The sequence below is a fragment of the Onychomys torridus genome, chromosome 15, assembly GCF_903995425.1.
Source record: "Onychomys torridus chromosome 15, mOncTor1.1, whole genome shotgun sequence".
Lineage (NCBI taxonomy): Eukaryota > Metazoa > Chordata > Mammalia > Rodentia > Cricetidae > Onychomys > Onychomys torridus.
Window position 1 is genome coordinate 42,100,127 of NC_050457.1, and position 19,170 is coordinate 42,119,296.

General features: G+C 37.1%; 1 protein-coding gene across 1 annotated transcript in view; it reads left to right on the forward strand.

Annotated features, from left to right (window-relative positions):
• The window catches only part of Fgf10 (fibroblast growth factor 10), a 74,080-nt gene extending 56,452 nt beyond the window's left edge, over positions 1-17,628 (forward strand). Inside the window, exons 2-3 of the mRNA XM_036207326.1 lie at positions 10,067-10,170; positions 16,705-17,628. Coding sequence (XP_036063219.1) covers positions 10,067-10,170; positions 16,705-16,902 — 302 coding nt within the window. The 3' untranslated portion in view covers positions 16,903-17,628. The remainder of the gene's footprint in view (positions 1-10,066; positions 10,171-16,704) is intronic.
• Positions 17,629-19,170: the final 1,542 nt, after the last annotated feature.

Below are 19,170 nucleotides of genomic sequence, written 5' to 3' on the forward strand. Positions count from 1 at the left end.
GTTAAACTATAGCCTTCCTTAAGGTTTAAACACTCTCAGTTTTTCTCACTTTAAAAAAGAAAAATATAGTCTTTTTTTTTTTTAATTTAGTGTTGTTTTACTCATTTTGGCGCTGTGAAGTTCATGAAGTTAAATTAGACAGATCACAGCTTTGATTGCATACAGCCTTCTGAAATAATTTATAACTTAACTTTAGGACATAAAAAATACACGGAAATTATTGTTCACCAACACCTCCTTGCTGCAGTACATTTAACTTACAGAGTCCTTTGGCTTCTACTAACGCATACCACGACTATAAGATCATAAATCACTTATTGATTTCTCTGGAAGCAATAATGTTATGGTGATTACTGGTGGGGAAAGCACTTCCTCCCCAGAACACAGACTTTTTCTCCCTTCAATGTTCAGTACAGACCTGCAGTACATATAAATTCACTCAGGCTTTTTTCCCCACAATGTGCAATACAATAATAGGAGGTATAGTCACTTGTGAGATGTGTCTAGGATACCCTGTTTTTTTTTTTTAAAAAAAAAAAAAAAAAAAAGAATCAAGATATCTGACTTTGTAGAATTATTTGAAGAGATATTTGTCTAATACAATGAGAGAATTAATAGATTTATTTGACTAAATACAAATACATCTTCTGATAAAACTTATCTAGGAAAAATATTGCTAACTTCCTTGTTCATAGCTTTGATTGGCACTGTTTGAATGGGCACCTCTGGAAGTACCTCCAGCTTTCAACACCTGTGTTTTGAGTACCATCCCAACCCCACCACACCACATTTGATCCCATTTCAAACTGGGACCAACTTTCAATTATACACAAGCACATCGAGGTATGTACTTTACTCTACCTAGCCATCAAATCCTCTTCCAATTTATGAGGCAAATTGGTACCAAAACTTACTTGGATGGTTATGAAGAGCCCTCAGAAAATCCTTGGTCCTGAAACATACCATTCATGTCTTTCTGGGAATATATGCTAACAGAAGGTAATGTTTCAAAACTTAACACTTGCAAAATTGATAAACCGTGTGTTTCCTAGAATATTCAGATAAAGTTAGTTTTTGTTTTGTTTTTATCTTTACTAGGGAGGGAGACTTAATTAATAATTACCTAGATCCTACTGTCTTATGGACAAGTATATGGAAGATTGTTTTGATTAATAATAGATATAGGAAGATCCAGTCTATTATGCTATTGTGAGTGTTATCATTCCCTAGACGAAGCATCCTGAACAGTAAAAGAGAAGAAAGGGTGAGATGAGAGAAGGCAAGCAAAGGATACATTTATTTACTTTCTTTGCTCCTGACTCTGGATGTGTGTGTGATGTGATTATCTTCTTGAGTTCCTGCCTTGACTTCCCCGAAATCATAGCCTATGACTTGGAATCACAAGTCAATAAAACCTTTTCCCCAAAGTTGCTTCTTATCATTGTATTTATCACAGCCAAATAAAGGAAATTAGAACAACTAATGAGAAAAAACAAACAGCTAGAAAGTATCAAGCTGATATTGAAAAGACACAGTATTAGACTACTAACTCCAAGTATTTGTTGACTACTGATCCATGTCAAAGACCTGGAGTCACATTTGGTTTGTAATAAAATGCAGTAAGAAATGTCTTAAACAGTAGTCAAGAGCTCAGTAAAATTTTTAAAAAATTGTGCTTGGTTCATAATTCATGTGCTTCCATTCGTTTGGCTGTTTGTCCCTGTGCTTTTCCAGTCTTGGTCTCAACAATTCACACTCTTATAGTCCTCCTCTTTCTCAACAATTGGACTCCTGGAGCTCCAACTGGGGCCTGGCTGAGGATCTCTGTGGAGCTCCCAGCTAGATCAGGCCCTCTGGATAAGTGAGACAATTGAATAGCTTGAACTGTTTGGGAGGCACCCAGGCTCTGGGACCAGGACCTGTCCTTAGTGCATGAGCTGGCTGTTTGGAACCTTGGGCTTACACAGGGACACTTTGCTCAGCCTGGAAGGAGGGGACTGGACCTGCCTGTACTGAATCTACCAGGTTTAAATGAATCCCCAGGGGAGTCTTGGCCCTGAAGGAGATGGGAATAGAGGGGAGGGGCTGGGAGGAAGGTGGGGGTGGGGACGGGAGCGGGGAGGACAGGGGAACCCATGGCTGATGTGTAAAATTAAAACACAAATATAATTAATAAATTAAAAAATGTGCTTGGATTCCACTGTAAATTTCTCATATTTGAAAATATTAGGTTGGTACCAATGGGTTAACTATTTAAAGTTATGTGTGTGTATTTGATGCTGGGTATGGAACCAACCAGGTCTTGTACATACTAGGTAAGCTGTCTACAACTGAATTATAACCCCAGACCAAATATTTCACTTTTTCCTTAAGTTACCAGTTATTAAATACAGCCTTAAACTTATAATTGTTTTAAGATTGGTCTTCATTCTCACCAGTAAGACCAAGCTGATTGCTGAGTTTATCCTATGTCTTGAATTACTAAGCGAGAATGTGAAAGGTCATTTGGTCTTTACCAAATATCTATCTCATCATGGAACACTGGTAATGATTTTCTCATTTGAGGTTAATTTCTATCTGTAATTTTAAGTGAATTTCAAGGATCTCTGAAGGAACTGTAGCCAATAAACAAAATAGCTGTCCTGCATTTGCTGAAGAGGAGGCCCGTCTATAACTGTGCCAGATAGCCCTAAATTAGACTAATCATTAGCCCACTGTGCTATTTTCTTTGAAAGACAAGATCATTCTAGGGAAAAAATATTCCTTCAACCCAGGGTTGAAAGGCTGATGATAAAATGAATCCCCATTGCAGTGAGTCGGCTTCATAGCCATGAGCAAAGCTTTAAGGGCAATGTACAGGTCTTTCATCCTTAGACTGTGGATACAAATAATCACTTCAGAATGTTATAAAAGATGTTAAAGTCCCTTAAATCCCTTTTTTACATTTCTACAGTCATAGTTAGAAGAAAAAAATCTGGCAATAATATCTTTATGTGTATGTATGTTTCTTCTGCATGTATATAGGCACACTATCCATGAGTGTGGTGTTCATGGAGGCTAGAAGAAGGAATTTGGACCCTCTGGCCCTCTGCAAGAGCAGTCCATGCTTTTAACTACTGAGCTGTTCTCAACCCCCACTGATAATAATACTATTTCAAATCTTTAAAAAGCTGAGAAAGGAAATAATACATATGTAGCACATCCATCCCCAATTCATGTTTTGACAGTTATGTGGATGTCAAGAATCCCACACCTGTTATGCAGAAGAAAATCCTCTTCTATCCACATCTATCAAAAGCTTTTGCGGGGGATGTTAACTGCTGCCCTTATTTGCGTCTCTTCCTGTTGTGGTTCAGCTTCCCTACACATGTTTCTGCCATGGCTTTCCTGCATCAAAGCTGCTCCCCGCCTCCGAGTTGTAATGTATAGAGCAGTGGGTGGTCCTTGTGCTAACAGAGCCAACACTGACTGAAAATCAACATGCTGGAAAATCTAATTCCAGGGTCCCAGCCTAGACCTACAGAGTAAAAAAATCTAACCAACCTGTGTTTCAGTGGTTGCTAGGTAAGTCTGGGTTTGGGAACCACTAGGGTAGGTTAGTTAGCATGGTGCCACTGTGACTGAGCTGACAGGACACAGATTTAATGCCCCCTCTCCCTAAAACACCACAGAATCCTGTGAGCCATGAGCAGTTTGTCCCAAATTACAAAAACAAAAAACAAAAACAAAACTAAGACTCTAAGACTGTAACTGACTTATCCTGAATCGCTTAGCTATCCAGTATCAGAGATGGAAAGCTGAGCTCTTTTGAGCTTTCACAGCTCCTGCTAATTCACTCCTTCACCCTAAGTGTTCTTCCAAATTTCATGACCGAAAATGGGACTTTGCAATTCCTTTTAAAACATGGGGTGGGGGTTGGAGATTTAGCTCAGTGGTAGAGCGCTTGCCTAGCAAGCGCAAGGCCCTGGGGTTTGATCCTCAGCTAAAAACAACAACAACAACAACAACAAAAATGGGATGAGTAGAAAAATGAATTAAGGGAAGGAGAAGCAAACCAAAAATAAATACATAAATAAAATTAATAGCACACATATTATATTATTCTAGTTATACTCAATGTAGCTATTACTTAGATAGACATTCTTTCAAAAGGAGCCAAGCTAAATTGTAGAATTAAGCAAATGTACTATCTCAGACAGGTCAAAATGTGTTCTCATTGCTATTGATGGGAGATAAATTTTAGAGTACCCGCACTGCACTATAGTATTACAGATGTGACTCCAAGATAAATGACATTTTATTACCATTAAAACCCAGACAGGTTTAAACTGGTTGTACACTAACAGACACTAATATACCTAGCTCCCCTCCTTAAGTAGACTACAAGAATCTTTTTTGATCTCATTTTTTTTTTCTAGCAAACATTTATGGAGTATTTTGGTGACCTATAACACCTGTGGTTTTGGGAACAGTTATTATTATTATTATTATTATTATTAATTTATTTATTTTTATCATTTAATTTAATTTTACATATCAGCCATGGATTTCCCTGTCCTCTCTCCTCCCACCACCACCCTCCCCCCAATCCACTCCCCATTCCCATCTCCTCCAGGGCAAGGACTCCCCTGGGGATTCAGCTCAGCCTGGTAGATTCAGTCCGGGCAGGTCCAGTCCCTTCCTCCCTACACCAAGGCTGAGCAAAGTGTCCCAGCATAGGCCCCAGGCTCCAAAGAGCCAGCCCATGCACCAAAGACAGGTCCTGGCTACACGGCCTATGGGCCTCCCATTCAGTTCAAGCTAATCAACTGTCTCACTTATGCAGAGGGCCTGATCCAGTTGGGGGCTCCTCAGCGATTGATTCATAGTTCATGTGTTTCCACTAGTTTGGCTATTTGTTCCTGTGCTTTTTTCCAATCGTGGTCTCCACGTGGGACCTGGCCGTGGATCTCTGCATCCACTTCCATCAGTCTTTGGATGAGAGTTCTACAACGACCGTTAGGCTGTTTGGCCATCTGATCACCAGACTAGGTCAGTTCGGGCTTTCTCTCAACCATTGCCAGGAGTCTACAGTGGAGGTATCTTTGTGGATTTCTGGGGGCCTCTCTAACACTTTGCTTCTTCCTATTCCCAACTCCAGGGAGGCTACCTTGTAAAGAGGACCCTAAGAAAGACACAGGGATCGCCCAATGACAGAGAAATGGATGAGATCTAATGAGCAAACTGAACGTGAGGAGGGTCAAGAAGGGCAAGGGTCGGAGTGAAAGAGAGCTTAGGGGAGCTGGAGATCCCAGCTGGGTCAAGAACAGAAAGGGAGAACAAGGAAAGAGAGGCCATGATAAATGGTAACAGTTTTTTACTCTATAGTCTCTGAAGGATCTTTTAGTATCATGTGATTATCAAAGAGAAAATAAACACAACAGGTAGAAAGAAAACAACAGTAGATCCTGACTTCAGATGTTTTGTCCTAAGAAGAGAAGCATGATGGAAATTGAGCTCAACTCTAAGACAAATGCAACTGCATGCCATGTAAGGAGCACAGGGTTATCTGACTCACCGTTCCAGAAGAGAGAAGCTCATGATCAAGAAGTGGACATTGGGTAAAGCCTCCTTGTGGCATCAACACAGCAGACAGCATCACATGACTAAGAAGCACAAGTTAGCTCAGGCCTCTTTGTTTATTTAGTCATGAATGCCACCATAGGAACCTACCTCACCCTCATGACTCTGTCTAAGGCTTTGGTGTATTACCAATAGCAGTTCTATTCAGTAAAGCCAAACAGTGTAGAAAGAGAAGAGGCTTTGGGTCCAAACATCAAATCAACCATATTCAAAACAATATATGTTCACTAATTTATAATTAGTAGTTTCTCCAAAACTATTTTTGTATATAAAAGGCATGTTTAACTCTGATATATTTTATTAAATTAACCGGGAATTTTAGTTATATATAAAAGTATATGATATAAGAGGGTCCTTTATAACAGTCATATCTGTGCTACACTATTTTTTAATGAATTTAAGGCAGTGAGAGAGATGGTTCAATGATTGAGTACAAATATATTATTTTGTTGTCTTCTGTTGACCAAAATTCAATATTGCTTTAATCAAGGAATCCACACCAAAAATAATTTTCAATGACATTTTAAAACTCTTCTACTTATAATTATATTAACCAATAGTTAAAGATTATTTAAAAGCTATAAAAAATTTCACATTTACAATAATTTATCTATACCTGAAATCAAATAAATCTTATAATTCACTAACATTTCTATGAATTAATTTTGATGTTTTCTTTTACCTTTATTTTCATTATATTTAGATATGAATTTACTAATTCATTAATCTCACAAATATAACTACTATCAAAAGCAAACAAAATTTTAGATTTTAGAAATGTCCCATTTTTGCCTTGCATAGTCATTGATGTTTTTGTGTCATTTAAATACTAGGTATCAAGTGTACAGAGTGAGTATCACTGTAGTTATTATGATTCTTTAATGAAGATGAATTATGAAAGAGATGAGACCCAAAGTGGGAATTCTTAGGAGATGAAATGTATAGGCATGCAGAGTGTCTCACACTACTGAGTGGGTCTACCTAAGCCCTGATGTAGATAGTTTAAAAGTGATGGCTACCCAAAATAGCCATCCATGTTAGCATATAATAGATCAGTTGGGGACTCTACAACTCATGAGAAAGAGGGAGAGATTTAACTTTAAAAGGTTAACATTTTAATAGCATTATGCTAAACATGACATATTTCAATATATTGATTAAGACTATCAAAGCACCTTGTATTATAATGTATTATAATTGCCCTCAGATTTGGCAGTAGACATCTTTACCACTGAGCCATCTCTTTGGCTCTCAAAAGATTTTAGCAGCTTTTAACCTTTGAGCTAATTGTAGCATCATATAAGTTGCAAGAAATGCAGAGAGGTCTCATATACCCTTTACTCACTCTTTCTCAGAAGGTCTTCCAACTGGCATTGCATTTTATGTCAAAGTGGACACATACAAATTTAATAGCTGTTGATCTAGTGAATATCAAAAAATTCTGGAGTTTCTTTCCAAAAGAAATTGGAATAAGGCAAACTTGGTAATTTTAACCAAATACAGATAACTATAGAAATTACATAGGAAAAAGCAGAGATGCCCTACAGGTTCTTTACAAAGAAGCATCCATGATCACAGATGCTTACAATAAATTCAGTCATTACTGTGACCTAAGACTTTCCTTTTTCAATTTTGAAAATATAGTAAGCCTCTTTAAAGAGATAGGCAAACTTATTCTGATATGAACATCAAGCAATACACAGATACAGTGGAGCATCAAGTGATGACCTTTAGATATATACATTTTAATGTCTCAATTTAAAAATGATTAAAACTAAATATTTTACATGCTTATCGAAGCCAGCTGTAAAGTAAAAAAGGATGTTTGATCAGCTCTTTACAAACTGAGTTCCCATTTGAGGTAAAACACAAAGAATTTAAGTGTATTTTAGTGGACCTGTTGTGTGCCATAATGTCTCCAAAACAACCAGCGAAGGATTTGGTGATAAAAATATCATGTTGTTTACTTTGTTCAGTGTATTCTTATTACTATAGCTCTATCCTGTTGCTTCTCAATCAGAATTTCTGTTTTATTATTTGTGAATAATAATAAATAACAACAATAATAAAATCATTCTTCCTGCCTCTTTTCTATCAATTTCCTGTCTTAGTAGAATGCATGTGGACTATCTCATACTTTACTAAAACTGTGCATTCCCTCTTCTGCAGGCAAAGCAGCTTCAATAATTTTACATTACATAGGAACACTACTTCCTGTCTAGTTGGTATTTTCTCCTTGTCACAAAGGTTATTAGATTTGCTTTTTCACCCTCTGAAACTCAGATGTCTTCCCATGTGGTACACCGACATCCTTGGGAGAATAGCATGTTGTCATTTAATAAGAGCTTTTAGTGAATCATATTGCTAAATGGTTCCTACATAATCCCCCCTGTAAGAAAGAGAAAGAGGGAAAAATGAAAATATTCAGAGTTGGGGGGAAAGGAAGTATGAAAGCCCCAGGACTGGGTGTATACAGCCAGGATTGACCTAACAATCCTTTGTATATGACCTATATAACTTTATCTTCCATTTTCTAATCTGTAACTGACAATGAGAATAATAACGCCTCCTCAAGGAACAGTTATGGAAATTAAAGTAATGAACTACAAGAGAGCATTTTTTAAATATGCAAATGACTTTGTGTGTGTTGTATCCCAAGGACAACATTCCAGCATAGAGTGAGAGATACTGATGATATAAACATTGTCCCAAATACAACTCCCAATCTGTCCTTGGTTGGGGTTTGCAAACACAATGAGATGTTGCGTTAATGAGGATTGTGCTGTGTGAAGTCAAACACTTCCTTGACACATGGATAGAAGTTTTGCTTCGTGTTATCTAGCACAAGTCTCTTTTTATGTCAACTTCTCTGTCAGAGAATTCTAGCATTTCTACTAGCTTCTAGTAGACTAACCTGGAAAAGAAAAGGGGAAAATGATTCATGTCCTGAATATAGGCCACTTTTTCCCTAGAGAATAAAAAAAAAATCTGAGAACACACCTTATATACCACATTAAAGATGGTGCTTGTCATCTTAGATGATACACAATATGTGGCAACTTATGATTTCCTTCCAGATCAGCTGGCTAAGACAATGGAGGTTGGTCTGAGCTATGGAAAACTTTCACAGCCTCTTGAAGAAGTTTCAAAATTCAGAGAGAAAAAAAAAGTGCCTCTAATCATAACTGAAGTCCTGACCTCTAGGCAAATTCTAATCATTTTGTGCCTATAGCCTTGCTTGTCTTCACAGCAAGATACTGAGAGAGATATTGTTATGTTGCCCACTTTTCAAATAGCACTGTGACATGGAGCAGCTTGACAACTTCTGTGGTCATTTCCCAGTAGATGCAGAGCCGGGAGTCAATAACATATACCCCAGCTCCCAATGCCACATTCATCTCACCATGCTGTTCATTCAGCCCAAGAAAGCTCTATTAAAAATAGTGAAATAAGCTGGGTGGTGGTGGCGCACGCCTTTAATCTCAGCACTTGGGAGGCAGAGCCAGGCAGATCTTTGTGAGTTCAAGGCCAGCCTGGTCTACAAAGAGAGTTCCAGGAAAGGCGCAAAGCTACACAGAGAAACCCTGTCTCGAAAAAACAAAAAACAAAAAACAACAACAACAACAACAAAAAAGTGAAATAAGTTTAGTTTTGGGTAGTCTTTGGTGGAAATGGCTGGGATTTTTGCATTCTATACCAGATGCCTTTCCCATAGCTGCTTACAAACTTTTCTGAAAATATCTTTATATACATCAAACTAAACACCCTTTACTGGAGAAAATGGTCTTGTTTGTCAGTCACTACTTCCCTCCACTTCCCTTTCTTTAGAGAAAAAGAAAATCCCCCTAATGTGGAGTATTGTATCTGCTGTTGTAAGGCAGTGTGGATGCTAGACAAGTTTCTCTATGCCTCAACATGTCAACACATTGGTCAAAAATGAATTTATCAGTTAAATGCAGCCGAAGGATTTAGTTTATCTAAATGTGCTACAAAGAAAAAATAGTTTACCATTGTTTTTACAGATTGAGGTAAATCTGACAGATCATTGACATATGCTGTGGATTTAATTTAATACCACAGTGCAGATGTGGGCTCTGATAAGTTTTCCTAAAATCTAGGCTAAGATGAGTAGAGTAGTTTCAATATTTATGGGGTTGAAAATGCAGAGGTTGCAAAGGAAGCATTTTAATTAAAACAACATTTGCCTGGATATATGCAGAGTAAAAATGGAGGGAAACCTCCCAAAGCCTTACTACTGGTTTGCTATACTCGCTGGGGTTTTCACCATACTCGCACAATTTTGACTTAGTTTGGCTACCCCATTATTTGCTTTTTTGCTTTAAGGATAATACAAAATGTACTTTATCATTTCTTTTAATTTTTACCTTCTCCCAGTTAAGCACAGATGACAATTTACAGCTTGCTTTATAATTGTGTGTTTTAGGTATCCTAGAGATAACATCAGTGGAAATCGGAGTTGTTGCCGTCAAAGCCATTAACAGCAACTATTACTTAGCCATGAACAAGAAGGGGAAACTCTATGGCTCAGTAAGTAGCCAGCTTTTGTTTTCAAAATACTTTGCACTAAGATAGTCCCAGAGACTTGGATGGTTTCCTAGAGCAGACACTGAATGGCTTTGTTGTCATTCGGTCACTACTAGGAGGATACACAGAGGGGAGGGAGGCTGGTCACCAACTTCTCCAGGGCCAGCAAAGCAGCTTGATCAACTCTCTACTCTACTGAGCTGTTTGCCCATGAGTCTACTACACAGCCAATCAGACTTTCACCAAAGCATCTAGATGAGGTATAGCGGGAACTGGTGACAACCTGGAGAATTACTGGAAACAAAAACTTGGATGGAATGGAACCTCATATATTATGGGTATCTTTCAAAGGTGAAGAGAAAACTAGGGCTCAGATGTTGCATGTTTTTGTGAAAATTATAAACAGAGAAACATCAAGAGATTCATGTTTTTCCAGGTTATTCAATGAACCCTACAATTGTACTTACCTAGGTAATAGTCATTAATTACAATTATGCATGAACATTATAGACATTATGTAGGTAACAATATAGGACACTCTTTCAGTATGGTCCTCATGAGACCTTGGATAGATCAATACCTACAAGTGTTAAGTACTTTGAATATCACCTATTCAGACTCAAGTTGAATTCATTTAGACCATCTCTTAGACCAAAGTCTCACATAAAATAATAGTTATTTATAATTAAAATCACATTCATAACTGAAACATAATTATATGCAGTATATCAATTATGTTATTTAGATTTTTAGAAGACATGTTAGTTAAACATATGACTGTCTGCTATGTGTCAGATACTGTTTGTCCTACCTCCCAAAGATGTGCAAGGAAGAAGGATAGAGTCACACATGGTGCTGCACAACTATGATCACAGCACTTGGAAGGCTGAGGTAGAAGGATCACAAGGTCCATACTAGCCTAAAATGTGTAGGAGAACCTGTCCCCAAACAAAGAAAACCAACTTCTAAATACACAAGCGTGTGTGTGTGTGTGTGTGTGTGTGTGTGTGTGTGTGTGTGTGTAGAGAGAGAGAGAAAGAGGTAGGTAGGTGTAGATAGATAGATAGATAGATAGATAGATAGATAGATAGATAGACAGAGCTTTGACTTCAAGCATTTTATATTATATAAGGAAAATGTCAACAAGTGAAATACAAGCTGGTCAATTATTTCATAGTTTTAATCCAAAACGTGTACCAAAGAAATACTACATAAATTTATATTTTTCTTAAATCCAATCTAGAGAAGAGCATGGAATATAGCTATGTAAAAATTTAATTGTATTTTGGAGGATATATAGTAATATTAATGGGCAGAGATAAAACATCTGACATAATTACTTTAAATATTTTTTTCTACCAGATATTGTGCACTTTTACATTTTTCATAGCATCAAAAATAATTTGACTTTAAACATGCAAATAAATTTACTTTCTCGCTTAGCATAAAGGTGATTGGTAGTTCTTAAAGCTGAGTAAGCCTCAAAATCAATGTGAGGAATTGTTAAGAGACATAATGATGGGACCCACGTAGGCTCAGATTGTCTGATTCAGAGTCTAAGTTAGGGTACAAGAATTTATACATTTAGTGTGGTGTCAAGTGCTGTCCATGCTGCTGGTTCAGCTGCTGAGAACTGAGAACCAGCAGTCTAGAAATGGCCTCATTTTGTCTTTTATTCATATCAGGTCTACTGTTAAGTGACAAGCCAGTCATACCAGGATAAATACTTGAAGTATGAGGTCCACAGGAATTTTAATTCAATTTCTTCATTGCATATTATTCCACCAAGGAGCCTAAAAAAGCAATAGGACATTTTTTAAATAGCTCCATTGAGGGCTTTAAATTCTTACCACTTTTGCAAAAATACTGTTTTTTCTTTTGTTTTTATTAAACATGTTTGAGGGCCTGACAGACAACTCAGAAAGTTAATGTTCTTTCTCCTGTATCTGTCAGCCTGTGTTCACTCTCTGGAACTCAAATGGTAGGAGAGAGAGGACTCCCACAAGTTATTCTCTGGTTTCCACATGCATGCCTCAGTGTACACACACACACACACACACACACACACTTAAAAAAGAGAGAGAGAGAAAAAGAAAAAAGAAAAAAATTCCCCAAAGAAACAACAACAAAAAACCATCACCACCACCACCAACAACAACAACAAACAAAAAAATCTGCTTGTAATTTTTCTTTTAAAAATATCATACGCATAGAGAGATGTGGACTCAGTGGTTAAGAGAACTTGTTGCTCTTGCAGAGGACCCAAGTTCAGTTCCAGCACCCACATGATGGCTCACAACTGTTCCAGGGGATATAATACTCTGCTAGACATGCAGGAACTATACAGAAAAACACACAGACCAAACATCCATACACATAAGATAAATCTTTTTTAAAAGTTTTAAAAAATCAAAAATATGTCTGAATCCAGCTACTGAAGGCTGAGAGAAGAGGAAAACTTGAGTCCATAGCCCGCCAGCTCAAAGCTATTTTGACCAACAAAGCAAAATATCTTGGTCTTTTAAAACTAACTTGTCCAGGTTCCTTTTTGATCCACTGTTACAGAGTCAGTACATAAGAGGACCATGTGTAGTTACATCTTCTTTGAAGAGGTACTTGAATATACATATAGCCAAAGTCAATATAATTCAGAGGTAGAGCCAGCTAATGTAATTTAGCTTAAGAAACTAAATGTATGCAATTCAAATTGTGATGGAAGATTAAACCAATTTTATTGATGCTCATTTTAAAATGGGGGTATCAAGAGAGTAACAGCCCACTCCCAAATGAACTGTGACGTTAAAATGTGTGATATTTTCTTATCATCTCCCCCATTCCCTTCTGTGCTGACACACCTCGTGTGCTGTGCAGATGCCTCCTCTTGAGTATCTCCTCTGTGAGTCTCTTCATTCACTCTGTGTGGACTCACTGCCAGGGTACCTCTGCCATATTACACCTTAAGCTCACTATCTGAAATGACCTTTGTCTGATATTTCTATCATTGAAGTGTTGGTTGCCAGCAAGCATCTAGATCAGCTCTGTTTCCAGAGCCCTGCTAAACACAAACATCTCTCTACCACAAAGCTCCCCATTAGAAAACATGCTCCTTGCTTCTTGCCCATTCAGCAGCAGCTAAGTATCTAAAAAGTATAGTTTTAGAAATCCTGATTAGATACCTAGTATAAGCTCAATTTCAATAGCCATTCAAGCGTCCTATATTCCAAGTTCCCTCTCGAATGATAGAACTGAGCAAGTCTTGAAAGTGAATTAGTATTGTTCTCAAGCACCACAATTTAAAAATCAAATGTCCCAGATAAGCATGGAAAACCTAAAACCTTTCTTTAATCCCCCCAATTCACTTTGGATTCTTGTTTAGATATTTGTTTTAAGATATTTTTATTAACTCTTTAAGAATTTCATACAATGGAGTTTTATCCTATTCAAGACCAGATTCTTACCATGTCTCCGTCAAGACACACCTCCACCTCCTTACCTTCTCCCTCCAATTTGCAGCTATCTGTTTTTAAAATAACCATGGATTCAAATTTGCGCTGTTTACACATTCCTAGATGTGGGGTCATTCACTTGGGCATGGTAGACTGACTGGGACCTATACCCTTCAAGAAAACTAGCACTTCTCCTTGAAGCCATTGCCTGCCATAGTACCTCAGAGGTGGGGCCCATGACTCTTCTCTACCTTGTGCTAGAATGTTGACTGTCTTGACTTTGTGCAATTCTATAGACAGCCACAGTTGCTGTGGGTTCTTGGGTGCCATAGTGGTCCTGTCATGTCCTGCAGTCACTGTTTTCTCCAACTCTCTTACCTCCAGGTCTTGCAATCTTTCTCCCCACTCTTACATAACCTTCCCTAAACCGTAGGGAGATGGGTGTGAATTATAGTCTACAGACATGTGTTCTCTACACTTTAACCAGTTGTGAGTTTCTGCGCTAATCACCCTCCATTACAAAAAGAAACTTCTCTGATGAGGTCTAAAAGGTGTGCCAATCTACCGGTAAAGAGACAGAGATTTAGAGGGAAGTTTGATACTCTTTATTTATAAAAAATAATAATAATAATAGCAGTAGGTTAACTCCTAGGGCCTATGAGCTCCCCAAGCATGAATTCTTGGCCAGATTTATAGCACCAGGCATGTATTTCCTCCTGCAGAATGGGCCTTATATCTAATCAGAAAGTGATGATTACTACCATAATATTTGTATCACTATTGCACCCATGGGCATCTCTTGCCACACCAGTCATTATTGCAATTCACAGGGTTCACAGACAAGTTAGACTATTGATGGATTTCAGTAAGGAGAAAAGTCCCCGGTTAGTACAACCCAGATTTCTTAAACATTAGTACTTAGGTTTTGCCTGTATCTCTCATGAATGTCTAGGCCATCCTCCAGAGATTATGGCTATGGCACATCTTAGTTATATCCCAAGTGTCCAAACACCTGATGAGAGAAAGCTGACTCAGGTACTCTTCTTTTAAAAAAATGCTGTCATACTTCTTTTTAAAAAAATACTATTTTTTAAATTAATTTTGGGGAGGAAAAATAAGCACCCAGTAGGGAATCTCCAATATGAAATTTCCTGAAATAGTCCCAATCTTTCTTTTAGCAGAATTGTTACATTTGTTTAGTCTCTATGCATATGTGTACATGAGAGGACAGGTACACACCACAGTACAATGTGTAGGTAAAGGACAACTTGAAAGAGTTGGTTCTCTCTTTCCACCTTGTGGTTCCTTGAGATGGAACCCAGGCCATTTAGTCTTTGAGGCAAGTATCTTAACCAAAGAATTCTCTTACTGGCCTTTTCCTTTACTCTTTAAACTGCATACCCTTTTAAGAAGTGTGAAAAACAACTGTATTGTTTGGAATCCATATAGTTTTAGACAGACAGATGAATAATAATAAAAATTAAGTAAGTTCATAAAAGATTTTTCCCACGCATGCAGAATCTTTCATTTTATTATAAGAATTACCTTAGATAATTTATCTTTTCTTCTTAATTTCAATCATATCACCTTACAAATTTTGCATTTAATAGATAGTACTTCACAGATAAGATAAGTACTTCACACACTACTACTCGATTCCAGGGGTGGAAAAATAAACTGATAATGTCATTGTAAATATGTAATGATTCATTATTATGCTCTGAATTATTATCTATACCATTGAAACCTGAAAATTTATAATCCAGAATTTAACTTTGGGGCCTGGATCAATGGCTCAGTGATTAAGAGTACTTCCTGCTTTTGTAGAGGATGCAGGTTCAGTTACCAGCAGCCACATGGTGGTTCTCAACAGCCTATAACTCAAGTTTTAGAGGACCAGATGCCCTCTTCTGACCTTAGTGGGTTCCTGCTGGAATGCAGTACACACAAACACATGCAAGCTCACATATCTATACATAGATTTCAAAAGTAAATAAAACCTTTGAAAATTGAAAGTAGAAAATACAAAGAGGTGAAAGAAATTGTCCCACTGAAGCCTCTATCAAAATATTCCCACAGTGCCTTCCTGGTAGTTGGAGAGTATAGAACCCCAGAAGCCTTGGGTGCCTAGTTCCAGGCTACTCTATTTTGCATCAAGAGCTGAGGGACATTTTTTAGTTTTTTGTGTATGTTATTAACTTCAGAATAAGACACTAAATTTGGGAAGCAGATGAGAGAAAATTCTTGACCCATCAAAACTGCTTACAACCACTTGGCCACTTGGGACAATGTCAAAATGCTGTAAAGTATAGATGGCGAGCCCTGTGAGACAATCTGAATGCATTTTCAATTACTATGTTCATAATTACTTTGACATGATGATAGACCAAATATTTTTTCCTTGAAAGTCTCACATAGCAAAGTCTGGCTTGGAACTCACTATGTAGCTTTACTTCTGATCCACTTGCCTCTACATTCTAAGTGTTTAGATTATACAGATAGCCACCATGCCTAGTCTATGGAGTACTAGCTATAGAACCCATGGCCTCATACTTTATATGTAAGAACTTTACCAAGTGAACCACATTCCCAATCCCCAAACAAGGCATTTTATCTTAGCTTTAAAACATTCCTTGAATTGATCTTTAGGTATATAATGTTTATAAATGTGATGAGCCTACATTTCTGGTGATTCTGTTTTTCCTATAGGATCTATTTTGCAAACTATGAAAGACAAGATTATAACTCTGTCCTCTATAGCTGGTCCATCATAAATACTGTTATTATGATATCTACTTCCTGACAATCATTCTAGGCATGTAAACCATGTTATATTCAAAGGCTGTCAACTTTTGAAAGGGCCAGAAAAATGATGCTGTGGTGATTAATCAAAGATGAGTCATGTGTTTTCAAACACAGAATCTGTTTTGTGGTTAGGAATTTCTACTCTTCTGTTGTTGGCATTGTATATGAAGGGAGCAATTTATGTAAAAATGGCAGCTATAAACAAGACAATGGACTGTAGCTCATTAGATGGTTTATATCATATGGAATCACCATACAAATAAATAACTATGTTTTTCCTTTGCAGAAAGAATTTAACAATGACTGTAAGCTGAAAGAGAGGATAGAGGAAAATGGATACAACACCTATGCATCCTTTAACTGGCAACACAATGGCAGGCAAATGTATGTGGCATTGAATGGGAAAGGAGCTCCCCGGAGAGGACAAAAAACACGGAGGAAAAACACCTCTGCTCACTTCCTCCCGATGGTGGTCCACTCATAAAAGAAAGCACAGTTGGTGGATGCAATACAACCAAAGACTTTGGCCAGGAAGAGTTGGAGTTGGTATCCTCACAGAAGACTGTAGTGTAAAAGGCAAAAACCTATCACAGAGCTCAGATTGCTTAAAGGAATGAAGGCTTTGGAGGCTTTTGTACTCACTCCTGACATACAAAGTTCTTTTCATTAGCTCTGTGTCATGCCTTATTCCCAAGACAGAGGCAAATCAAGTGGGATGAAGTTATCCCCAAGTGAACAATGTTGTGGCTGGGGTTTTTTTTTCTGTGTGTGTGTGTGTTTGTTTGTTTGTTTGTTTGTTTAAGTTTTTGTTTTTGAACTTCTGAGATAGAATTTAAAGGACATGGAACAATCTGTTGAATGATCTTTGGGAAAGTTATTTATGGAATATGAACACATATCAAAGACTTTCATTGCTCATTCAAGCCTGATGATTCAATGAGCAGTAAGACACGCAAGCATTTACTGGAAAGCACTTGGGTCATATCATATGCACAACCAAAGGAGATTTGGGTGTGGCACCATGGAAGAATGGGATCAGATTTACAGATATAAACATATTAGTGTGAAACCGTTCTAACAATACAAATAGTATGGTATGCTTGTGCATTCTGCCTTCATCCTTTACTATTTCTTTCTAAGTTATTTATTTAATAGGATGTTAAATATCTTTTGGGGTTTTAAAGAGTATCCTCAGAGCTGCCCTCTGATTTGACTTCTCATTTTTTTTTTTTTTTTTTGGCACCCTATGCATGTTCATGACAAAGTGTTTTAAAAACTTGGCGAACACTTCAGAAATAAGAGATGAGATCAAGGGAGCAGTACAAGTGCCCCATGTGCTATCAGTTGACTTAATTTGCACTTCTGCAATAAGAACTGTCAGTGATGTCTATGGTGGGGTTCTGCTATAGCTTAAGGAACAGATATCTGTCATCATTTGCCAACACACATCAGTCCTGAAGCTTCCTTATGTGAAAACATAGAAGGTCAAATTCTCTTTCATCGCCTTATTTCATCTCCATGAATATACAAAAAGAAGGAAAATGAATTGTTAGATTTTAACCTAACCTTTTTTTGTTTGTTTTTGTTTTTGCTTTTGTTTTGTTCATTTGTTTGTTTTTTTGTTTGTTTGTTTGTTTTGTTTTTGACTGATGATGGCTTACTATAGCTCACAGTGGCAAATGATGGAAAGGTTATCTGCATATACAAAATCCCTTTGCAAGTCCCACAGAATGCTTCCCCCCAAAAAGGAACCAAAGAAAGAATTTCATATGAAGTGCAACTCTCCCAGGGGCTAAAACTGAGCAAAAATATATTCTGGTATATGTGTAACCATATACTGAAACCCATTCAAGCCGTATGATCTAGTCTTTACAAAATCAAATAAAGCTTGTTTTCTGTACATTTAAAGTGTTCTAGAAGGTTCCATAATATAACCACATCAAAATTCATTTTCTTAGAGCAGGTATAGAAAGCAGTGCATAAGTGTACCATTCACTGTCACTTGTATTTCACTAAATAAACACATAAGCCTTATTTGCAGTGTCTGTAGTGATTTAAAAATGTAAAAAAATATATATTATTTGTTCTAAATATCTTAAAGGATAACTCTAAGACTATATTGATGCTGCAGTTTATCGTCTTATTTTTTGTTTGGAAAAGTCTTTTTATTTTTATTGTTTGGATACAGTATTTTGGTACAAACAAAAGACTCACCAAACATTCTTTTTACTAAAAAATTTAACCTCTACAAAGACTGGTGATTTGTGGACCTCTTCTAACTTATTTGTGCTGATGCTTAGCCAGTGCAAATCAATTATTTAAAATATTAAGTTAAAGGTTAATCACTTATTTAAAAATCAGCTTTTTGAGAATGTTCCCACAGGGTAATCCAACAAAGATCATATTTTATGATTCTTTGAAGACAGACACACAGTGCTTTGGTTTATGGGTATAGTTGCATTTCATAGTATTTTTCTTTCAACTTGTTTTGTGACAAATGGGATTTTAAACATGTATACTTTTGTGGTTGGATTCTGTATGTTAAAATTGAATTGGTAACTGAGTCTGAGACCTCTAATGTGATACATCTCTAGAATAACTAGATATCTCCTTTTTTTCTTTTATTTTAAAATAATAATTATACCTGACACATGAACACAGACCACCCACAACCAAAATTAAATGTTTGGGGAGACAAACTATGGTATTCAGTGACCAGAGTACCAGCAAATAGGGCAGATGCTGGATTCTT